At 35.7% G+C, this 25,389-nt stretch overlaps 4 protein-coding genes across 5 annotated transcripts in view; 3 read left to right on the top strand and 1 right to left on the bottom strand.

Annotated features, from left to right (window-relative positions):
* Positions 1–1,032: 1,032 nt before the first annotated feature.
* Positions 1,033–20,725, top strand: Hrs (Hepatocyte growth factor regulated tyrosine kinase substrate). 2 transcript variants are annotated; one of them, XM_028171209.2, is made up of 13 exons: positions 1,033–1,187; positions 1,429–1,513; positions 3,062–3,165; positions 3,522–3,682; positions 8,861–8,976; positions 9,348–9,468; positions 10,228–10,335; positions 14,190–14,346; positions 15,790–15,965; positions 16,483–16,613; positions 16,722–16,848; positions 17,849–18,046; positions 18,728–20,725. In XM_028171209.2, exons 1-13 carry the CDS (start codon positions 1,154–1,156, stop codon positions 20,072–20,074), a joined length of 2,865 nt encoding a protein of 954 aa, XP_028027010.2. In that variant the 5' UTR covers positions 1,033–1,153; the 3' UTR covers positions 20,075–20,725. The 2 variants fall into 2 exon arrangements, with proteins under 2 accessions (XP_028027010.2, XP_089590538.1); XM_089734412.1 differs by lacking the exons at positions 1,033–1,187; positions 1,429–1,513; positions 3,062–3,165; positions 3,522–3,682 and adding an exon at positions 8,272–8,420.
* Positions 10,437–11,672, bottom strand: LOC114240607 (U6 snRNA-associated Sm-like protein LSm5). The gene has a single exon (XM_028171213.2). It carries the CDS (start codon positions 10,770–10,772, stop codon positions 10,485–10,487), a length of 288 nt encoding a protein of 95 aa, XP_028027014.2. The 5' UTR covers positions 10,773–11,672; the 3' UTR covers positions 10,437–10,484.
* Positions 11,549–13,754, top strand: LOC114240606 (targeting protein for Xklp2). Its single transcript, XM_028171212.2, has one exon. The coding sequence runs from the start codon at positions 12,075–12,077 to the stop codon at positions 13,479–13,481; it is 1,407 nt and encodes a 468-aa protein (XP_028027013.2). The 5' UTR covers positions 11,549–12,074; the 3' UTR covers positions 13,482–13,754.
* Positions 20,726–22,326: 1,601 nt separating the features above from the next.
* The window catches only part of mei-41 (ATR serine/threonine kinase meiotic 41), a 36,730-nt gene continuing 33,667 nt past the window's right edge, over positions 22,327–25,389 (top strand). The window contains exons 1-4 of the mRNA XM_028171246.2: positions 22,327–22,658; positions 22,753–22,878; positions 23,272–24,676; positions 24,752–25,309. Of these exons, the coding sequence (XP_028027047.2) occupies positions 22,522–22,658; positions 22,753–22,878; positions 23,272–24,676; positions 24,752–25,309 (2,226 nt within the window). The 5' untranslated portion in view covers positions 22,327–22,521. The remainder of the gene's footprint in view (positions 22,659–22,752; positions 22,879–23,271; positions 24,677–24,751; positions 25,310–25,389) is intronic.

The following is a 25,389-nucleotide window of genomic DNA, read 5'->3' as shown; positions in this document are numbered from 1 at the left end:
AAATTAAAATAAGTCTTGACCTAAAGGTCTTGGTTACCAGGTTGTAAAATCCCTTACAAAAATCAGTGTGTATACCTGCCTAAAAAACAGGGGTCGCCCTCCGAACACCACGCTGAGCATCCCCCTCCCGACTAGGCGCGTCAATACCCCCGCCCCCGCCGTTCGCCCTATCACGATGTTCGACCAGCCCATACCGTGGGCCCCGAAGGTCAAATATTTAGGCGTCACCCTCGACAGTAGGATGACATTCCGCCCCCACATTAAGACGGTACGCGACCGTGCCGCCTTCATTCTAGGACGTCTCTACCCGATGATATGTAGGCGAAGTAAAATGTCCCTTAGAAATAAGGTGACACTCTACAAAACTTGCATACGCCCCGTCATGACCTATGCAAGTGTAGTGTTCGCTCACGCGGCCCGCATACACCTAAAAACATTTCAAATTATTCAATCCCGTTTTTGCAGGATAGCCGTCGGAGCCCCGTGGTTCGTCAGGAACGTCGACCTCCATGACGACCTGGACTTAGAGTCCATCAGTAAGTATCTGCAGTCGGCGTCCATGCGCCACTTCGATAAAGCGGCACGACACGAGAACCCTCTCATCGTGGCCGCCGGTAACTACATTCCCGATCCTGCGGACAGAATGGAAAGCAGTCGACGTCGCCCAAAACACGTCATCTCGGATCCGCCCGATCCACTAACGGTGCTTTTAGGTAATTCAAGCACCGGTCACCGTTCTCGTCGAACCCGTCGCTTGCGACGAAGGGCTCGACGAGTAAATTAACTCCCAGACACAGCCCACTGAGTTTCTCGCCGGATCTTCTCAGTGGGTCGCGTTTCCGATCCGGTGGTAGATTCTGCGAAGCACGACTCTTGCTAGGGTTCGTGTTAGCAACATCGTCAGGTTTGAGCCCCGTGAGCTCACCTACTAAAGTTAGGGTTACGCTGATATAGCCTCTCAAGGCTCTCAGCTTAGGTAGGAAAAAAAAAAAAAAAAAAAAAAAAATGCCTAAAAAACAATAAAATTGACAAAATTGTACTGTCATCTATGGCTAGTGTCATGTCATATCAGTATTTACTGAAATAATTTTTGTTCATATTATAAATGTAAATGTTGATTTTCTAAAATACTAGTTACAATCTAATTGAAAAAATGTTTCGTGCAAATAATTTTGATAAATTGCTAGGTATGTAAATTTCATAATGTAGATCAATCATTACGTCAAAAAAAATTGTTTTTCCATAGAATACATACTTTTACTGATTAACATAACATTGCTTTTCTCAAACATTTGTTTCGAGAACACATTTAAACAATAGAACAACCTTTACGTAACGGCTTAGGGTCGTTAATAATTAATGACGAAAGTAATTATCAGTAGTTAAATTACAGCTACTAACAAAATTATATATTTTTTTCTTTTTTAGATAAAGCTACCAGTAATCTACGCCTAGACCCTGATTGGCCGACGATATTACAAATTTGTGATTTGATCAGACAAAATGATTGCACGTAAGTAAAAAACTGACAATTTCTTGTAAAGTTTTTTTTTTCTTCAATCTAACAGTAACTTTCTCTAACAAACAGTTATGTTTCTGAAAAACTAACTGACAAAGATAATATGCAGTATAGATCTATAGGCTTGTAAAAACTTTAAAAAAATCAATATTGTATGATAGAAATATAGATCATACAATAGTGAACGAGCAACAGCTCAAGAGTACAAAGAGCCTAAAATTATAAAGGTACATGTATAATATACCAGAGATACACCATACTATACTTATAATATACCATAAAAATCAGAGATTTTAATAGATACTTATATAAATTTAACTAAATAGATATATATATATAGAAATTGACATGCAGATAAAAAAACAAATGAAACATTACTATATTGGATTTTGAAAGCTTATTTTCCACTGATTTAATTCTATACTGAACTATCTCTAATACTGAACATTTAAAATAAGAAACCCAAAAATCTCAATACAAAGAATAAAAAAAAACTTAACAGCTTCTTATTCATGGTGAATTATCACATAATTTTGCCTGGTTTGTATAAGACTTACAGGGATTTTAAGACCACCATCCCAATTCTAAAAATTCCCTTTCGTACTTCTGAATTTGGTGATCAAAATGTGAGGCCCTGCAGATAGCTACTCTAGTTTTCATCTGTTTGATTACTAGATTGAATTTGCCTAACTTGGATAGCCTTTACTCAGCATTCCCCACGACAATAAACAATATGAGCTTTGATCGTCTTTCCTGAACCAAATTTCTGAGTTGCTTGTCTCGAGTGCCTCCCTCATAATCCATATATGAAATTATCAGAAACATACAACTAGAGAGAGAACAATGAATTTGGTATACAAGCAGGTTGCCAGTCGTATAATACAGAATTCATATTGTCAGTCAATAGTCATCTGGCAATTTTTAAGATATCCCGAGATCTGGAATTACTAAACCAGCTATAACCAGCATTACTTTAGAGAGCAAAGAAACAAGTAAAGCAATTATAGGTGCAGTGTGGAATGGGCTCACATTCTGTGATTGCCACCCATCCATATTACCCACTTTTCAGAACTTTTGTATATTTGAGGACTGTTTCCTATAGTGGAGCTTAGTGTGAGTGTTCTACAGTGTAGCTCATTTCTACATTGTGCAGTCATTTTTCTGCCTGTACAATAGGATAACAATATTCTGATGAAACTAAGAATTTGATGTTTCAAAGTTTAAAATGGAATTTACATTCAGATCTGTAAATTCAAGCTACCTTATTTGCCTTTCTAAGCTAACAAAAATATTCAATGACATTATAAATATTTGCTCACAAATAATGTTCAATCTAAATGCATATTTGTTTTAAATCATATATCATTGTTATCATCATTTAGAAAACAGTTTAAAGACTACATATGAATGCCCATGATACGTAATCAAATTATAATGTAATTTGTATGAGTAAACATTTATCTGCTCAAATAATATAGGGAGATAATAAGTGTATTTTTTTTTAAATGTGATTTAATGTTGGTAAATTTGTTTTGTTCTCAGACCAAAATATGCAGTTGCAGCAGTCAAAAAGAAATTATACTCTCAGAATCCTCATCAAGCTATGTTTGCTTTACTTACATTAGAAAGCATTGTCAAAAATTGTGGTATGTTTTTTTAATAAGTTGTAACAAGCAGACACTATCATTTCATTACACATCCAGCAAAACTGCATAGTCATAAATGATCATCAATAGTAATTACAAATTGAATATACTAAAACTGAAAAGCTGTAGTAAGCTGTGCTTTTACTATTACTGCATCTTCATGCCTGTTGCACTTAACATATTACGGGCCTTTAACCAGTTTGCCTTCATAGAAATAAAAAACAAAACTTCTATTAACAATAATTTTTTAATTGACTCAAAGTAATATTTATGCCCTGCAATCAACCAAAATCAGCTTGACGCATTTAACCAACCAATTCCATTTCCGAATGTACAACATTAGATATTTCATATAGGTTCTGGAATACACGACGAAGTGACATCAAAGGCATTCTGCGAAATGTTACGTGATCTGGTGAAAACGACCCAGCATGAGAATCTTCGTAGCAAAATCTTGGAACTCATACAGGCGTGGGCTTTTGCATTTCGAAATTCTCCTAAATATCGAGCAGTTCAGGTACGTGGTTTCTTGGATATGTATTGTTGAAAATTTGTTTTCTAAAGTGATGGATGTGTAGAGGTGTACATTCATATCAGTGTGAATGCACCACCCACCCTGCGATATAAGAGCGAAAGCTCGACTGTGATATATGACGGTTATTCTACCCTAAAATCCACCACCAGTAAACGAGGTCTGTACTCGAGCCGTGGTCGAGGCGATTGGCCTACCCCACGTGGGGACTACGGACCGTCGAGGCGGTTTACCCGGTCTTTGATGACTAGGTGAATCGTGGTGGAGGACGCCTCACCTTTCTTCTGGTGCAGGTGCAAACCGGGCACGGATGCTTCTGGAAGTACCTGCACCGGTGTCACCATTGTGGATGCAACCTGCATACGGCGGAGCATACGCTCGCTGTCAGTCCCGCTTGGGAGGCGCAGCGTCGTGTCTTGGTCGCATAGATAGGACTTGACTTGTCGATGCTCGGCGGCGATGAGTCCTGGAAGGCTATGCTCGACTTCTGCGAGTGCACCATCTCGCAGAAGGAGGCAGCTGGGCGAGTGAGGCAAAGCTCTCCTCACTACGCTAAAATCCACCGCCCCTAAGCAGGGGTCGGGACCGGGGTGGTATCCATGACCCAGCCCCCTAAGAGCTCCGTTTTGTGCGGGGAGGGACCCAGACGTGGGTCGGCGTGCTTTGCGCACTCGCCCGCAGTAGGAAACCGGGTGATGGTAGACCGCGTTCCCCCGACCGCTCCGGGGGAAGGTGTAGCGCGGCGCCATCAAGGCGGGTTCTCCGCCCACTGACCGAGAGAACCAGTGGTCGTGTCGCCGGCGGCCGCCGGTCCGGCGTCTGTGGGACGGCGGGATGGATGTAATATGCTCTGCGTCAACCCTGTCCCGCCGTCTCAATAGCCCCGACTGGGCTCCGGCCCGGTCCGGGGTAGGGCACCGGATGTGAGCGGCACACAGTGGGTCGATTCTATGATTTTAGTGACTTAGGGACCAACTTTGTTTTTTTATAATTTTTTTTATCTAGATAGATAGAGCTCGTTAATCTCAATAATAATTGTTTTGGGCAAAAATTACAAAAACTTTATAGTTTGGTCAGAAAAATGTGTTTTGTGATTTTTTTGTATGGAGCGGGTCACATTAAATTAAATTCCTGCTAAGTACCGCGAGGTCCCGCTTTGAAACTTTATTTTCCTTATACCTTGTCTAGTCTACTATCATTTGATGCTATGAACATGTGCATAAAGTTGCAACTCTGCCAAATAAATGGATCGAAAAAAATTAATAAATACATAGAATAAAAACCTTTATATTTTTTTTCGTAAGTGCTTTTAAGTTAAATTTGATATGGATTAGTAAGTAAAAGCACGTAATGATACCCATAATTACATAATACCTAACAACAATACATTTAGTAGGTCTCTAATTATGCAATCTCTCTAAATATTATATATTTTGTTTCACCTTTCGATCTTTGGGTCAGAAGACGAAAGAAGATTGTGTAAAATATCCTCATTAGTCGACGTTCTACTTCTCATTCTTGAATAACATCTCTCTGTATATTTCCGAAAATCTTTATTGCGAGCTTCCGCTGCCTCTTCCGAGAGTTTACCTATACGAATGGCACCAAAGTTCTTCATTATTATATATCACTGCCATGTGCCAACAATTTATGGATACTGGAAGGCATATATAATACCAGGGATATACATTAACATACAATTCTGCAGTATATCTAAAAAATTCCGAAAAATTGGAAACGCGCTTTCCAGATGCAACAGAGGGAAGAATCACGTGAAGCCTCTCTATTAAATCTTTACGTATTCCTGTTATGCGGGCTGTTTCTTCTGCATCCCTGAAAAATCTTCTGGCAGTATTGCCATCATTGCTTGTTCCTACTCCTTGCTTGACAACATCTATAAGTAAACCGCATTCCTTTTTAAACGCTTGCTGTATAGCGCTCTTTCTGATTGATATTTTTTCTTTGTCATCCCCCCTTGCAACCCCATTTCTTGAAGTCCAAACGATAAGACGCAAACAAAAAAGTGTCATATAAAAAATAATCTCACAGGAAACTACATACGATGAAAAAATTGTGAAGTAATAAAATTATATTTACCGATATGAAGTAAGCACTCCATGCATCTTATCCAGGCATGTAAAGATGGCATTCCATACTGGAATATTTCTTCATTATTTTCTCTTTGATAAGCAAGTCACTCCAAAAAACTCTGACGGTTTTGCTTTGCAAATATCACAGACAGCAGAAAATGTTTCTGAAAAATATAAGGTTATTTTGCCGTCTATCATCATCATGTGCAATTGATGGTTAACTTCAATTTGTTTGATTTTTGATGGCTGAAGTCTTTCTATTTCTTCTGTTATGCTAGCTTTTATAATTGTCACTGTTGACTGCGTTTCTTTTGTAAATTTAAACATTATTGGACGGCAATAAAAAGTTGATGAGGTCTTTTTCCCAAACAATTGTTCCATCAAATTTCTGAAGCCTTATAGGAACTAGACTGACCATGAAAATAGATGAATCATCAAACTCTGTTTCAGTTTTTTGTTTATAATTACTTTGACCTGGGGCTCTATCAAAGCCTATTTGCTTATAAGCAGTAGCTCTCTTGCAGAGTCCAAATCCGAAGTAATCACATCTAAAAGCCTATATAGCGCCAAGTTTAGTAATGCTTGCATTTTAATAGCAGCTCCTTCTTCAGTAATAATTACCTCGTCTTTCCCTGGATAACATTTGGTCTTTTCTTGCTTAATTTTATATTAAGAAGGGTATAAATCAGACCCATTTTCACTTGCTGCTTCTCTTAGGTTTATATACTGCCACTTAATTTAAGTGAAACTAATATTGCCTTATCGGGAGAATATGTACTACTTTTCACTTTACTTGTAATTAAATACTCATTAACTTTTTCTAGATCTTCGGGGTGATTTGACAAGTGGTTCATTATTTCTCCTACATCTTCATTTCTAGTGTTTCTCAAACTAGTAATTGTAGTAGCTTTTATTTCATCCGGGGATAACGAAAGCGATTGGTAAATTTGTTTAATGCGTCTTCGTTTTTGCCTGGATCCCAATTCTTCAAAAGGTTTTCGAGGTGCAAAAATAGATGTCGAGGCTTCTGTAGTACATTTGAGGGTGGTACATTTTCAACATCTTCAGTATTAGAAATCTCGAGCCTTTCATGTGCAGTGTTGATAGCTTCAGGTATCATTCCTTCGGGCCAGTTTATTGCACATTCTAACCAATCACATTTTTTTCTTATAAACTGTGCTAACATGCGACTACTTCGTTTCCATATTGCACTTATATTTGAACAAAATTGCGTACTGAATTTTTGGAGCTCAACATTTTTCTCTTCGGTCACGTTTATTTGATTTTGTAGGAATTGAAAGAGTTTTTTATTATCAGACAGCGACTGTAGTTGCTCTCTTAAAATCATAAATAATCCTAAATTGTTAACAAAATTATCAATTATAACGGAAACAGCAAGATCACAACGACAATCACGAGATGTTAGTAGTAGTACGAATAAACGAACACTAGTTAGTATATAATAAACATGGTCACTTTATACTTCCAGAGACAAACAAATGTTTACTATATTTTCTACTACCCAGTAATGGCTACTTAACTAATTATCCTCATTAAATAATGTTAACTATCTTAATAATTAGAGAGATTGCTTAATTAGAGACCTACTAAATGTATTGTTGTTAGGTATTATGTAATTATGGGTATCATTACGTGCTTTTACTTACTAATCCATATCAAATTTAACATAAAAGCACTTACGAAAAAAAATATAAAGGTTTTTATTCTATGTATTTATTAATTTTTTTCGATCCATTTATTTGGCAGAGTTGCAACTTCATGCACATGTTCATAGCATCAAATGATAGTAGACTAGACAAGGTATAAGGAAAATAAAGTTTCAAAGCGGGACCTCGCGGTACTTAGCAGGAATTTAATTTAATGTGACCCGCTCCATACAAATAAATCACAAAACACATTTTTCTGACCAAACTATAAAGTTTTTGTAATTTTTGCCCAAAACAATGATTATTGAGATTAACGAGCTCTATCTATCTACATAAAAAAATTTATAAAAAAACAAAGTTGGTCCCTAAGTCACTAAAATCACAGTATCGACCCACTGTGCGGCAGGAGTAAACGAGGCATGGCAATCGCATAGCAATCGCAATTTATTGGTATAATAATTAGAGAATGCTACTGATCATTTCTCAGTGAATTCCGTGGTCCCATTTTACGACACTCACGGTAAGAAAGGGTATGGTGCTATACTAGATGACACCACCCTGTTTTCGTTAATAAGTTTTTACTTTAATGCATGTCAGTAATATCTTTTACATTTTCGACGATCCCGAAACTTATATTATCACATTTAACCAAATTCTGAGAAAGAACATACTTTAGACTTTCTCATTCTTAAGAAATGTAGCCCGTCAGTTTTGTTTAACACAGTGTTAAACCATACCGTGTGGTGTACAGAAATGTGGTCAAAGTACGATTCTCAGATCAGAAAAGTGCGCCGTACATGTTAGAGCCATCGCGAGAGACAGTTCACTGTACTTTCGATACCTATTGTTACGTACGTGTGCGTCACGTTGGCGGTATTGATCAGAACACTGTAGTTCTTTAATTTAATTAACGTTATCCCTCTATTCGTCACTTGTCTCCTATAAAATTGAATAAGTATTCAGAATGTAAGTGATCATTCCATCTCAAACTTCACTACATGAGTAAACGCTAACGCCTACACTCATTGAACCGTTCATATAATAATCAGGCCCATGGTAATATATTGTTATTACTCTGTTTACATTGCAAAATCCACATCAATGTTAGATATAATGCTTTAATTTATTTAACAGAGTTTCATATTCTAAATTATAGTAAGGAACAAATTACGAATTTATACTGCTATTTTAGTAGAATAATACACCTAAGCCACACAGCCTTCATTTTTACCTGTTTGTCGTGCCTTATCATTATCAGAATGAGTCATACAAACAAAGTAACTACATGGTAAAAATTCAACACAAACAGTCTTTGTTGAGCAAAAAAATTCTACTGTAACCTGTAATTTTCAGAGATTGAAATTACCTCACAAAATTATGTTATTTTAAATATTCTTTGCAAACAGGATACAGTGAATATATTAAAGGCTGAAGGTTACAAATTTCCTGCATTGAAGGAATCAGATGCAATGTTCTCTGCTGATACAGCACCGGAATGGGCTGATGGAGAAGTTTGTCACAGGTTTGTAATTCTCATAACTTTTAGTGCTTTTCGTTACCAATTCCAGGCCATCCATTTAGAATATTATTTTTACATACATAAACATGCACAGAGCATACTAATACTGATGTTTAAAACAGTTTATATTATGATAAAAGGATGTAAACAAATAAGGCAAGTTTCTATGAGTTTCAGGATCAGGATGACAATTTTTCATTAATTTTGAAAAAACAAAGTTTTTACTAACATTAAATTTTGCTAAATTTCATATAGGTGAAGATATACAAGTCTCTACATAAATATCATATATTGTTTATCTTGTTGTGATTCTAAATTAATTTAAAAGGCAGACTGTTAATGTAGGAAAGATTTCAATATACTTTTTGTAACAGATGCCGTATTGCTTTCTCATTGATGGTACGTCGCCATCACTGTCGAGCATGTGGTCAGGTGTTTTGTCAACAATGCAGCTCTAAAACATCAACTCTACCTAAATTCGGAATTGAGAAAGAGGTAGGTACAATTATCAATATTCTAGCTATAAATTACTAATAATATAATGTACTTAACTTGTATCTGTAACTGCAATATAAATTACCTACATTTACTTGTTTAAAACCATTCAAAACCTGATCCAACAGTAGCAGTCTCCCTGACAGAGGTTGTGCATTGACTACAGAGTTTTTAGGGGCAGCAAAGAAAAACAGTCGGTGATAACCTCAGGCTGTAAGGAATGTCATGCTCTGGTTCACAGAATTGCAGCGCTCTACCACCGCACTCTTCATGATTTATTGCAAATTGACTAATAATTATAGTTATTGATGATTTATATTACAAATACGTCATCATCATCAATTAATTGATATCTATCCTAACTTTTTATGAATCAATAGACCATAACATTAAATTCTTACTGCCATTGTGGAGTAACACCAATGAAAAATTATTTGATGATTTAATTTTATGAAATAAATATAGATATAGCATTTCTTTATAAAAAAAACCAGCTAGGTTAATATGACAACATTAAAAAGAAAAATATCAAAAATTTCCCCATATATCCATCTTCACTTACATACTTTTAATAATTTACAATGTAAAACTTTTCAACAATCATGGCTAATCAATTTTCTGTGAAAGTATTGTTTTTTGGTGGTTATTTTAGTCTACACAATGTCTAATTTTTAGTAATGTTATCCGTCGTCAATGTCATACTTAGTCTAAAATTATTTTCGAAATTGAATCATTAGAAACTACTATTTATACTAACAGGTTAGAGTATGTGATGCCTGCTTTGATAAAGTGAGTCGCCCTCCAACTTCAACTGCTAAACTTGAAATCACTGACACATCAAATGATTATGGACCTACACAACCACAAGTAAGTGAATCACTTCATTTAATATTACATTTTTGTGTCTGTAACTTAATAATACAAAGATTGACCTCTCAATGTCAGGATTATGTTGATCAAAACACAGATTGCAGGTTTAAATGTTGGTTTATTTAGAAAATCATCACATAACATCACTATCCATCGTATGATTCTCCAGGCATTTCACCACCGGGCACCAACATCGCTATGTTATTGCCATTTAATAGAATTTGATCTAACTTAGTTATTTTTCGTCCTTCTGGTGTCGATTCGTATTCGGTAACATCGTCTAGTAACATGTTTACAAAATCATCGAATCCTTGTAGAGTTCCAACCATTTCTTTGTCGTTTTTCATTATGATATGAATGCGGGAACCAATGCATTTGTCAACAAGTTCCAGAGGCAGTAACGTGTTTGGATTCGGTAATGAACTTTGCGACATTTTTTTTTTCTGTGTACGAAGATTTCGTGGAATTTATTTACTGTAATAACAATCAACTTGTAGATTATTTAATTTCATAAAGCATAGTACCTAAAAACAACTTTTAATTTGTATTTTGGAATTACTACTCATAGTATGAAATCATGAAATGACATGTGACATATAAGAAGATTAAGAAGCGTTCGGAAATGTTATGGCTGCGATTTGAAGTTTGAAGTAAATATTTTGTTGCTAAATTCAGTTCGAAATATTTTTTTGTTTAGTTATGTTAGGTCCTCGCATTAATTGTGTGCTACGAAAAAGTTATGTACATTTAGCGAAATAATTGAATCACATAAGTTTTCTTCGTAATTAATTCAATTCGATATTCCTGTTTCTGAAAAACTGCTTACTCGAGTTTATTACTCGGTGATACCAGTAAAGAAATTTGCGGTATCCTCAGTAAAATCTATGAATATTTTATTTACTTTTTTAAGATTGTACGTTGGTAAGCGAGGTCACGGTTCATCTAGTTTTGAGTAATGATCGTCATATACCGAGAGAAATGGCGTTTATATTATAAAACAGATGTCGAAACACATGATTGCTTGGCAGTAAAAATAGGTCGAATTGTAGTACCTATTCTTGTGGGTTTACAATATTCCTTACCACCAGTAATCGTTACACTATTTTTTTTTTTCGGGTTTGATTTAGCTACACGATTATCTTAACATTTCCCCATGACTACAGATTCGGCGTGCCAGCTGTTGGTAAATTGTTTTATAAAAGGTAAATTATGTTAAGTATTGTGTGAAATACACAAATTCTAATGTGATATTTGTACATAGCCTTAAATAAACATGACCTGTAACACAAGCTGATGTTATGCCTGCGAGAGTTTTACCAATCTAAATTTGAAAAAATAAATTGTAAAATAATTAAAAATATAAATACTTTTAAATACCTTAATTTTGAGTAGTAATTCTGCATTCATTCGAAGTTAGTTATTTTAGTTAATAAATCACAAGAACTGTTGCATTGAACAAAAAATTATTCTGAAAATAAGCACTAACACCATTTCTTTTTTGCGGTAGTAAAGTGATTTTGTCTTGGCTGATGATAGTTTCCCCTTTGAGATTTGTTAAACTGAGGATTTATAAAATGGAAATATTGGCTGTATGAAATCGTTCCTGTGGCCTGTCCAAGCAGGACACAAATAAAAAATACTTCTGTCAGAGTTTGAAAATAACGACAACACGAGATTGAAAAAATCCACTGTTGAGGGAATATACTTTTTATTTTGTGTATTTCGAAACACAGAAAATGGCCAAAAATTACGTGACTAATTTTCGTGGTGAAAGTTTTTTCACACCGAATGCTAAAATGAATATAAAGGACGAACCGGTCACTCCTATTGAAGAAGACTTTGGTGACCATAATAATTTGGATAGTTACGAGAACGATTACGGCTCAATGAGAAAATCATTGTCAATGAGCGATATTGCAGCCCTTCGTGAAGATCTTGTTAAGTTGGAATTCAGTGATCATGATGATGTGTACCAAAGATATCGGAGACCGACAGCGGGACCACAAGAACTGTCCAAAACGAAGTTTGTGTCCATGGCAGAGGCTATATACCATTATCAAAGAGATACTCCGGGTAGATTTCGTTCGACTAAACCTCAAATATTCAGAACCCAAGGACGTGCAGGCCCTAATGGGCTTACAGTTCCTCAGTCTCCCATGCTCCGTTGCAAAGCGCGTTCGCGGCCTCTACATGTAATGTCACAAAAAGAAAAGGAAGACCTAGAACTTGAAGAATTAAAAAAATATAAGATCAAAGCTCATCCTATACCTAAGTCTGTGATGGAAGGGCCTATAAATCTACCAGATGTACCAAAGAAGCCAGTGACAGTTCCTGAACCATTTCACTTAACTGAGATCCATAAAAAACCTATTGCATCCCCAGTAGTTGAGAAATTTAAAGCTAGACCTGCCCCCAAACATATTCTTCAAAAACCACAAGTGCCAGTGAAGCCTCCAGTCCATGTTACAAAATCAATTAGTCCTAAATTTCATTATAAAAGGACAAATTCTGCTGATCAACTGAAGAATGAAAAGCCATCCCAGAAACTAGTTGAGAAGTGCCTGAGACAAGGACCAGTTAAACCAGAACCTTTCTCTTTTGAAAAAAGAGATGAGGAGATGAAACGTCGTAGGGATGAAAGAATAAAAAAACAAATTGAAGAAGAAAGAAAACAGGCCTCCCTGTTCAAAGCCCAACCCTTACCAGGTGCTGTAAAGAAACAAATGAAGTGTGCCACTATTAAAGGCAGTTCATCCACTGCTTCTTCAGAGAATAAGGAAAATCATAAATTTGAAGCTCGGCCACCTATAGTACTTTACAAAGAACCATTTAAGCCAGTTTTGCAATCTTTGCATATAGTAAAACCTGTTCCATTTGAGCTGACTACAGAGAAACGAGCAGCAGAGAGAGAGAAGTTTGAGAAGCAATTGAGAGAAAAGGAAGAAGAAATGGAAAGAATTAAACAGATGAAAGAGAAAGAAAGACTTGAATCAGAAGAGAGAGCTAAAGCAGAACTCCGAGCAAAACTTATACACCATGCAAAACCTGTACCAGTGCTTGTACCATTTGTACCAGAAAAATCTGCAGCATCTCTAACAGTACCTGAAACACCTAAATTTGTAAGGAGGTTGAAGCAACATTGATAAACAATGATTGATAAAAGAATTAATCTTCTAATAATAATCTTCTTACATATGAAGTTTGTCATTTAAACGACGAACAACTCCTCATATAACCCAGGGACTTATTACTTGAAATAATGTAATGCAGTGATAGACATTCCCTTTTATAGATAATTTACTTTAGTTCGAATAGCTGTAATTTTTAGTGTAAATGTTTCAGACATACTTTTATTTCATTATTAATTTGGATTTATTTGGCAATTGAATTATGGTAATACAAACTATTTAAACAAAGAATGGGTTTTATTTCAAATCCAATCAATCCCAATCAAATTCCCACAGTTAAAGTACTGAATTGCATCACAATTGTTTATGATTATTGCTATTATTATTTAATTTTTTTTTTTAATATACATTACTTAAATCATTTTTAATGCTCAATGATTGAACTATCTTGATAGAAGCTGGGCACATTCAGCAGTAGGCAGCTACTTGGGCGTACGCTCGTACGTACGCCCGCACATTAAAGCATAACAAAAACACGCTCATATTATTATACAGAGAATTATGTAAAAAAACCTGAAAAATCTAACAAAGTTTTGTAGCTATCCTCTATATTATTGGAAAATAAAAATAGTGTAACTGTATATTTTAAATTAATAAACTTCAGTTAGTTTTAGTCGGCAAAAGAAAATATTGTTTTCTTTATACATTCATTGATATCACTAGAAGCGCCCTCCTGGTGGTAAAACTGCTGAGGAACTGCAAGAGGAAGAAGAGTTGCAACTGGCTATCGCGCTGAGTCAGTCCGAAGCTGAACATAAAGAGAAAGAACGTAAATCTCGCCCTCATATCGCACCGGATCCCACGCCTCATCGTCCTAACAGTAAGTAAGAGGCAGTGACTCCGACATATGTCCATAAGTGTCAATGCCTAGATGCCGTGTGATAGCTCACGGTGTACATGATATTAAGTTGTCACTGGAGCTTGCAGACATTACAAAGTATATGCCGCTACTGTCTTGAGCCATGATATCGAAGTCTTTTTTCTTTTTATTGCTTAAAAGGGGGGACGAGCTCACATCCCACCTGATGTTAAATGTTTACTGGAGCCCATAGACATCTACAACGTAAATGCGCCACCCACCTTGAGATATAAGTTCTAAGATCTAAAGTCTGTTGTATTGTAAATTGTCATCTCCCTTTCAAGGAAAGTGCAATTGCTTCTCTACAGCTACGGAGTGCAGTCGTGCTGGCTTACAATAGATAAATTAGTGCTTACATTGGTACATAGGTAATATACTGGTCTCGTTTTATGACACGATGTTGTTCGGTTATCATTGAAGTTGTCGAGTTAAGTATGTAGGTATCATCATGTTTACTTTGAAAAGAAAAAAAGTTCTTGTTTGCGGTTTTTTTTATATTGTTTAGTTGGGTGGACGAGCTCACGGCCCACCTGATGTTAAGTGGTTACCGGAGCCCATAGACATCAACCACGCAAATTCCGCCACCCACCTTGAGACATGAGTTCTAAGGTCTCACTTTTAACTACAGCTGCTTCGCCCTTCAAAGCGAAACGCATAACTGCTTCAAGGGCAGAAACAGGCAGGGGGAGTGGTAGGTACCTACCCGTGCGGACTCGCAAGACGCCCTACCACCAGTAATTACGCAAATTATAATTTTACGGGTTTGGTTTTTATTACACGATGTTATTCCTTCACCGTGAAAGTCAATCGTGAACGTTTGTTAAGCACATACATATTTCATTGAAAAAATGGTGGATTCGAACACCGGTGCATCGCAACACACGAATGCACCGGACGTCTTAGTCCTTTACGCCACGACGACTTCGAATCTCGGCATTATCTCATCACTCGATAGGAGTACAGTGATTTAAATTAAATTAAAGATGCTCGTGTCTCAGCGAAAGCTGACTGCATTCACGTTAAGACCTCTATGAGTTCCGGTAGCCGAGTAGCTTTAGGCGGGGGACGAGTTCAACTACTCGGATAAAGAAAAATATATTGTTTGATCGGTAACCGTACTCGTCGAACTCGACATAGAGGTCGACGTCCAACCTAACCCACGCATCAGCTCGCTGAGTTTCTCACCGGATCTTCTCAGCGGGTCGCGATTCCGATCCAGTTGCTCTTGAGTTGTTAGGTCTCCTTCGGAGGCGCTCGGGCAGTTGTTAGCATATCCCACCCCTTCTGGCTGAGCCTTTGCTGGCTCACCTGTCCTGGTGAAACTGGAAAGGCCTCCGGACCACAAGTAATAATTCACTCCAAAAAAAATTGTTTGATATTATTCAAATAAATTTGTATTCACAGTATCTCCAACCCCGTCATCAGTGAGTGCCTCCCCCGAACACAGCACACAGGCCAACGCTGAGCTATCTCGATACTTAGACCGGAACTATTGGGAGCAACGACTGTCGCGTGACACTGCGGGAGCGGCTCCCACCGCGCCGGCACCTGCCTCTACTGCCTCCAACGATACAGCCGAGGTGCTATACTCATTATACATCTTATTATAATACAATTACGACTGTTTTTTAAATTAACTTAAACGTGTGATTTGAAATCAATTACAATTTTTTTTATCGCTTAGATGGGGGGACTTGGGATATAAGTTCTAAGGTCTCAGTCTCTCAGTACAGTTACAACGGCTACCCCAACCTTCAAATCGAAACGCATTGCTGCTTCATTGCAGAAATAGGCGGGGTGGTAGTACCTACCCGTACGGACTCACAAGAGGTCCTACCACCAGTAATTACGCAAATTATAATTTTGCGAGTTTGATTTTTATTACACGATGTTATTCCTTCAGCGTGGAAGTCAATCGTGAATATTTGTTAAGTACGTATTTCATTAGAAAAATTGGTACCCGCATGCGGGATGCGAACACCAGTGCATCGCTAGATACGAATGCACCGGACGTCTTATCCTTTAGGCCACGCCGAGTTTCAAACTGTGGGGGTGGCATAAGGTAAGAAATTGTTATGTGTATTATATTGGTTACAGGATTTCACAAAACCGTCGACAGCCAAAGCGCAAGACGACGACGCCGAAGACAAAGAAATAGATGAATTCGTTGATACGCTCAAGTCACAGATAGAAATATTCGTTAACAGAATGAAGAGTAACTCGTCACGGTATTTATCTCAATTTTATTCATAACATGAACGATGAATGTTTTTTTATTATAATTTTATTATTCTTGGAAATTCAAATTGACATACGAATGAATACTTTTTGTGTAGCGGACGTTCCATCGCCAACGACACCGCAGTTCAAACTCTATTCATGAATCTGACTACAATGCATTCACGCTTGCTGAAGTACATACAACAACAAGACGACAAACGCGTTTACTTGGAAAGCTTACAGGTATTTTGTTTTATAAAAAAAGTATCAAGAATAATAGATCTTGTACTGTTACAATTTTTTGACGAGCAGTTTTTTTTGTGAGGTATTTTATGTGTGTTCTTAAATTAATTTTTTTTCTTATCTTATATAACTTTAAACGAGCAATTCTTGTATATATATATAATCTGAATCTCGGAAACGGCTCCAACGATTTTCATAAAATTTAGTACACAGAGGATTTCGGGGGCGATAAATCGATCTAGCTCCGATTTATTTTCAGAAAATGTTGTTTTATTCGTGTTTTCAATAATCAACTTTATCGATAATCAACTTTATGACTCTTCCGGAAATCTATTGGCGAATAATAATACTATTTTTCTTAATTGAGAGCAACTAACTGCTTTAAAGACAAACAAGATGGCGTTATAAAAAAAAAAAAAACCGAGCAAAGCTCGGTCGTCGTCTATTAGTGTCACAAGGCATTTTTTGCGTACTGCTTGTTGTAATACACGAAATTATTTTAAATTAGTCCTTTCATCTGTAATCAAATCATTCCCTTACAATGACTTACGACCTATACACGTACTCTACGCACATACTCTCGTATATAAATTTATACTAAATTACTGATCGCACATGTACAACATATTTTTTTTTAACTGAATTCCGTGTTTGTTTGTTCTTCATAATAAAGAAGTGTTTGTATATCTATATAATTAATACGTGAAGCAAAAATTTTGTACCCCTTTTTACGAAAATTGTGTGTACGGAGGAGTATGAAATCAAAACAATAAATAAAAAAACATTACACAACTACCATTTGACACACACGCGCATGTATACTATTTGTTTACTGTCAAACTTTTCTTATTGCTTATGGCTGTGGTCAAATTGAGAATAGATTAAATATTGTTTGTCTTTATTAAATATTTGTCTTGGCGAAATCTGTTATAATTCCAAGTAATTATTGTCGAATTTCGACTACCGGGGGACCATTAGTAATTATTATAATGTTGGGCAGGATAAAGTGAGTCAGATCCGCGACAGTCGCGCGGCACTGGATACGCTGCGCGCCGAGCACGCCGCCCGCCTCGCCGCCGCCGCCGAGGCCGCCGAAAGACAGAGACAGATGCAGATGGCCGCCAAACTACAGGCCATGAGGAAGAAGAAACACGAGTACCTGCAGTATCAGCGACAACTCGCCCTGCAACGCGTTCAGGTTATCTTTACGTTTTCTAATTTAAAATTTTTAGTGGATATGTCTTTTGGGGATAACGATGAAGGGAAGATCTTAAATCGACGGTCCTAATGTTTTTGTTCGGAACTTTCATATAAATAAATAAATATTTACTAACAATCACGCCACGTTAACTGGTCCGTGGTAAGTTCGTAAAGAACTAGTGTTACAGGTACCAGATAACGGAAATAAATGTAAGGTTTTTATTATACACATACATATATTTAATATACATCCGTAACCCTTGAACAGACATTTATATTTATCATACAAATATCTTCCCTTGGCGAGATTCGAACCCGCGACCTCCTTGTGTAGTGACCATATCACTTACCACTACACCAGACGGCCATATATGCAAGCTTTTCTTGAAAATGTCGTAAGCAAGGTTCAGCCGTCTGTCAAATAACTTGTGCTCTGTGGTGGCTACCGCCACAGTCTCATCGTATATAATTCAAACCACTTGGTTAATATATGATAGAAATAGGCAGGAGAGTTGTACTAACCTAAATGACTCAATAAATCGTTGTACAAAGAGTCCATAGTATATGAATCACTGAGAAGTTTTAACTATTAGTTCCATCTTTTGTATCTTTTAATAAATAGTCACACAATTTCTATATAAGATTCTTTAGTTTTAAATTTCCATTTCGTGCTTTACAGGAACAAGAGCGAGAAATGCAAATGAGGCAGGAACAGCAGAAACATCAGTACATGATGTCGACCAACAGTGGCTATTTCGTGCCCGGAATGTCTGTGCCCCAGTTCCCTACAGGATATCCCAATCAAGCTATGTATGGAGGCCCTCAATATCATCCTCAAATGATGCCTCAAGCTACGACTGACGCATCAGTCCCGATGCCCGGTCAACCGCAAATATCCCAATCTCATGCCCCAATGGGACCGAATCAGATGCCGACTGTGGCGCAGTCTATGCCTCATATGTCGAATGCGTACGGGATATCGACGTCTATGCCCGGCGTCGGCCCGTCATCTGCAGGGCCGCAGCCGCCGATGAACCAACCTAATATTCGCCTGCCGGCAGGACAACAGATGTCTATGCCGCAGATGATGATGCAACAAATGCACCAAATGCGCATGCCGTCGCAACCGGGTATGCATCAAATAATGCCCCAAAACTTTGCCAATGGACCGCCAGGGCAAAAACCAGTTATGCCAAATCAACCTCAACAACAAAACCCAATGATGCTACCGACTGTCGGTCAACATAATCATCAACCCATGATGAACCCAAATAATCCAATGATTGGAGTGCAAATGCAAAACATGAGAATGCCTTTGATCCAAGGACAAAATCCTAATATTAATCCACAAGTGCCTGTTTCGGGATATCAAATAAATATTCAGAACCAACCCAACCAAGCTGGTCCACAACCACAAAATCCTCAGCAACCTCATCAAATGGCAATGCAAGGACCTCCGGTGTCATTACAGGGGCCTCAAACGATGCAAACTCAACAATTGCCCAGTCATACACAGGGAATAACTAACCCGAATCACATTAATTCAACAAGCCAAAATATGATATCTCAAGGACCACAAATGCATCAAAATCAGGGTCAAGTCCCTCAGCAAATTCACCAGCCTCAAATGGCAGGTCATCAAACTAATCCCGGACAAGGTGTTCAACAAGCGGGAACACAGATTATGATGCAAGGACAACAAATGTTACCACAGGGTCAAAATATACCACAGCACAGTCAAAATTTGAATCAGTTGCCTCAAGGTCATATACCTGGACAGCAAATGCAAGGTCAAATGGCACAACAAATGCAACAAATACCAGGAACGGTTCCTCAACATATGATAGGTCCAACACAGCAAATGGCACAAGGGCAGTCATTGTCGCAGAATATACCTGTTAAGGTGCAACAATCATTTCCTAATGTTCCACAAGAACAGCAACAAAGCGGAACACCCCAACAAGCTCAGACACCAGTAAAGCCAGAACCAAACAATAACACAGCAGAACTGATTAGCTTTGATTAAAAATTGAGTATGCAGAAATTTGCTATTAAATAGGACACATAAATATTTAATCAAGACTGTGTAATTGTCTGTTGTTAGAAAAGCTATAATGTGACATATTTTGAAATAAAAAATGAGCGTGTAGATTATAAAAATATAGACAGAACTCAAAACAATAAATTACCGTTTCAGTCTTTTTTTGTAAAATTACCCTAAGGACATTGTAGTTTCATATTTCATTTCAAATAATTGAATAACATTAGGTATTTAAACTAATAATTTCGTCACAAGTACATGTGTTATTAGTAGAAAGGAGAGGAAAATGTTAAACATACTCTTAGAAAATATTGAATATCTTAATTGTATTTAAATGGCTTGAAAATTATTATCTAAATGTATGTAATAGTAAGCACTCATTTAAATAATACATTAAAAAATAGTAAACCACATTCTAGGTCCATTAGATTCATTTGGTTTTTCTAGCTTTCTAGTATAAGGCCTTGTAATCTATGTAAATGCAAAATGTATTATAGCAACATTATTATATTACCTATTTTATTCTACATTGAAAAAAGAGAAATTTATGTTTATTTTTTTGCTGAGATAATTGTTTTCTTTTGATATTTTAAAGTAAGTTATGATTTGTATAGAAATAAACGAATGGTATTTAAATATTGGTGTTTTAATGGACATTTATGTAATACTAGCTAAACCAAAATCACGCTTTTAACCGACTTCAAAAGAGAACGTTATCAATTCGACCATAATTTTTTATCTATGTTTATTCACCGATTTCTCGAGAATGCTCGAACCGATTCTGAGAATTCTTTTTATCGTTCAAAAGGATTGACTTCCCCAATGGTCTTTCATCAAGATCTGATGATGGGATCCTGGAGAAATCCAGAAAAATCTTATTTTTAAAGCCTCGTAATGAATTACGTATTTATTTGGATAGGGATTAATATCATCTTCCTAAAAACACCTTCACAAATAAAGCTTTATTTTAGAACAAATTTGGTTAGCATAAAAAACGGTATAGTGAGCCATCCTTAACATGTAGACATATTATGCTGTCACGGACTTTTTTTTAGATCATGTATAGTGTAACAATTCTCTCATACATTAATTTAGCAAAACTTTAACCGTTTCCGCAACGCACGCAGTGGAAAGGGTTAAAGTTTTGCTAAAAAAAAGTTTTTGCCGTCAAAAGAGAAAAAATCCCGATTTTGAAACATCTTTATTTGTCATCATGATCTTTATTTGTGCTCCGCCTGCGTTGGTCTTAGCGTGACGTTAAATAACCTATAGCCTTCCTCGATAAATGGGCTATCTAACACTGAAAGATTTTTTTAAATTGGACCAGTAGTTCCTGAGATTAGCGCGTGTAACAAACAAACTCTTCAGCTTTATATTATTAGTATAGATTTGTGAGTAGGTCACAGAGAACGGAATGATCAGCTACATGAAATATGATAAAAATGATAATGATTACGTGTTGCTGTTCAACTTGAATTGAAAAATGTATAATTATTCGATTTTTTTACAGATTTAAAATTAATGACTTGTAGGAATTGTAACTACTAACATAATCTTAGTACGCAGGTGAGCATACGGCTCGCCTGTTTTAAAGATTGTTATTGGTGCTGCCTATATTTTGATAAAATACCGTTGTTGGAGTAGAGTGCATAAATTATATCTGGAATCACTAATTCATAGTAGATTTTCAGAGATCAATTTTGTAACGTCTGGATCTGCGATCTGGATAAGCGTCCCGCTTCAGTATTAATCAAGTTCTGTGGTAAATCTTTTTTAAATCGTGCTTAAAAAGACTTCACAGCAGCAGGTAGCAAGTTAGCATGTCTCTAGCATTACTGATGTCCAGTGATTTATTTAGTTTAAAAAATATTTAAAATTTTGTGTTTAGATGTGTTCAACCATTCGTTAATTAAGTATTTCACAATTGATTGACTGAATTTAAATTATTAGTAATTTATTTATGGGTGCGTTCTATCTGAAACAGATATTCGTTACATATATTTTCGATTCATTAAAAAAATATTAGTTGTCTCATAAAATGGAATCTGAATAAGTGATTTGAGATCCCCATTCAAGTCTGTCTGTCAGTTACATCCGTAATAGATAATACACTTATTTTGGAGTCTGTATAGTGAATACATCTATATTAAGCAGAAAAGAACTTTCTAAAGGTTTGAGTTAAAATAATACTTGACCTAAAGGTCTTAGTTACCAGGTCACAAAATCTCATAAAAAAAGGTTTACGTTTGAAATATTTTGAAATAAATATTTTCAAACCTGTGTATCAAACTTGGAAGTGAAGTGTTTATTAAAAACTTCAAACAGAGATTTCAACAAACTAGAAAACGAATAGGAATTCCGCGTGAATTGCGGAGATTAAGTTATTACAAACTAATTTAGGATATCGTTCCAAAAAGGTTATTAAAATAGAAATGGAAGATGACTACCAGGATGGACCATTCACAGTGTGGCAAAAGCTTAATGAACCTACTGTGGTTTTATTTAATAATCTAGAACATGCTGTAGATGGGCTGGACCGATTAATAACATCAATTTTAAAATTTTCTGGGTAAACTATTAAGTTTTTGTTATTTGTACAAACACACTATATTTAAGCTGATTATTTGCCTAAAGATTAATTGTAATATCAATTTGTTCTACAGAGATTTTTCAGAGGATTTAGTTCCAAGAGTTGGTTACGAAAAATACCCTGAAGTCTACTATAGTGCATTTAATACATGGTTAATTGGAAGGCTATTTTACATTTGGTCGGAGGAATATCTTCTTAGGTTTGTGCATTTCGTAGAATATTTAAACTTAGTGATTTTCATTAAAAAAAATTAAACCTCATCCACAGTTTAGTCACCCTCAGCAATCTCACGGCCCCAAGGTTTGAATGGTGTTCTAAGTGCTAGACAGTAGATTGATTAGCTGTGCACCCATTGTAACCTTTATCCAAAAGCAAAAGTAACCACTTCTATGCTGCAATGGGACTTTCAACATGTCTTATTGCTAGTGCTCCATTCAGGAACTAAAGGGAAAATTGTGTTAGAAAATAAGATGTTGATAAATTATATGGATGGATATTATGTTGTAGTGGTTATTGCTCAATTTAGCTTGAGTCAGATCTTTAGTGATAGCACGATAGGATTGTGCCTTGCAATAATGGTTTCTTTTTACAGAATACACACAGCAAGTAAAGATGCTCAGTTGAAAATATTGAACATATTATGTATTGGTAATGCATCATTTTACAGTACTATCCAATCAGAATACATATCGGCATTAAATACACTTGTAAAATATTATGAAGATTCATATTTAAATAGCAATATAGAAATAACATTACCACACTTTGCTCCAGAAAAAGTGGAAATCCCATTTGTGCAAATAAATTTGGATCCCATATTTGTCAAAGTAAAAAATTTGAAAACATGTAAACATTTGATAAATTTAATACTACAGCTTCTATCAGACAATTTACCCATAAATTCTATGAAAAACTCTATAAACAACTTTCAATATAAAAGTGTACTCAAACAGGGTTTATATATTTTGGAAAATTTCAGTGTAGATCTGAAATTAAATTCTTTAATTTTTTTTTCTAATTTAGTTAAGAATTATAAGACTGTTGGCATTTCCAAATTCCAATATATTTTTGCTGACGAATTCAGAGAAGTGCTTAATTGTCTAGAAGCTATAGTTCACTCCTTAGAAAATTTCTATGAGCAAGGTGAAATAGACAATATCTACATTAAAGATATAAATAAAGTAATAGGTGAACTCATAAGAGATTCTGCTCAGCATTTAAATGAAGAACATAAAAGTGTTGTATTGAGTATCTGTATAGTAATATTGAAGACAAAGAGATCAGATATATTCAGCAATGAACTAAAACTACAGTGTTTGGCACTGAGTCACAAATTGAATTATCCTAAAGATATTATTAACGTTGAGAGTATGGTTGCAAAAGAAATAGATGCAGTTTCTATTTACTACTCTAAAAATATCATAAAGCATGTTAATAATACTAAAGCAGTGGATCTAAATGAGAATTGGTTTTTTAATCAATTAATAATGGTTGTTAAAACATTACAATCATGTGAAGAAACAAATACCGATAGCTTTATCATAAATCATCATTTGGAGCGATGTTTCTCTTCTTTAAGTATATTACAAAATGGACTTCTAAAGAGCGACAGAAGAGCTGCATTTCAAAGTCAGACACAATATACTACAACTACATTAAAATCTCTGCTAAAGCTTATAAAATTGCACAAAGCTGTTCTATTGGATGATAAAAACAGTCTCGTAATATTTCTAAATATAATACTTAGTGTAGTTGTACTTAACTCGAATTTAACAACTACAGAAGGTAGTAAGATTCTACAATTGTTGTGTTTACAAAACAATGTACAATTTAGTGAAAAGGATTTAAGGTTAGATAACAGCATAAAAATTGTGATTTTGAAATATTTACTGATTATAAAACTTATTCTGAAAACAAAATGCACTGAAACCTGGAACATAATAATAAACTTTTTAACAGAAACAATTTTTAAGGAGAAAATGAATTTTAAAAGTGAAGTAAGTGTGTCATTTGAAATATTCAGGATTCTTAAAAATATTACAACTTAAGATTTAATTTAATATATTTTTTAGGTTATTGAACTATGTCCCTTGTTACAATTAAACAAAACATATTCAGCAAGTAGATTAATTGGAGATGTTTTAATGCCATGTTTCTTAAGTAAGGATCACCACATACAGGCACAAGTTTGTCACACTTTACCAGCGATAGCATGCTCGTCATTGGGTTTATATTCCGCTATTCTTGATACCTATGAAAATAATATAGGACATCAGATATTTTTAAATAGTGCTATAAATATATCTGTGTTATGTTCAAAATGTCATCGAAAAAACATAAGTAAGGAAATGAATAAACCCAATAGTAATATACTGGGTGTTGAGATTTATAAGGAAGACATATCAACATCTTCTAATCAATCCACAATAGCTGGTTTACAGTCTTTATTGATAAAATTTTTGAATTACAAGCAGTATGTTGATATGAAAAATGTGGGTGTTTGGAATCTTCTGCAATGCTTGAGTTTTCATTTTGATGTATTCAAATATAACGGCCCAAAAGAACTAATTTGTGAAGAAAATATTGAGTCAATTTTGGAAGTGTTTAAACCATTTAATGAGGATTTGCAGGTAAATATCATTGTATATTTTTTTTTATTTAGTGCTGACTGCTTTTATGAAATAAGTTAGGTACTGGAGCCCATATTTTT

This window comes from Bombyx mandarina, chromosome 17, assembly GCF_030267445.1.
Source record: "Bombyx mandarina strain Sakado chromosome 17, ASM3026744v2".
Lineage (NCBI taxonomy): Eukaryota > Metazoa > Arthropoda > Insecta > Lepidoptera > Bombycidae > Bombyx > Bombyx mandarina.
This window is presented reverse-complemented; position numbering and strand designations above follow the sequence as displayed.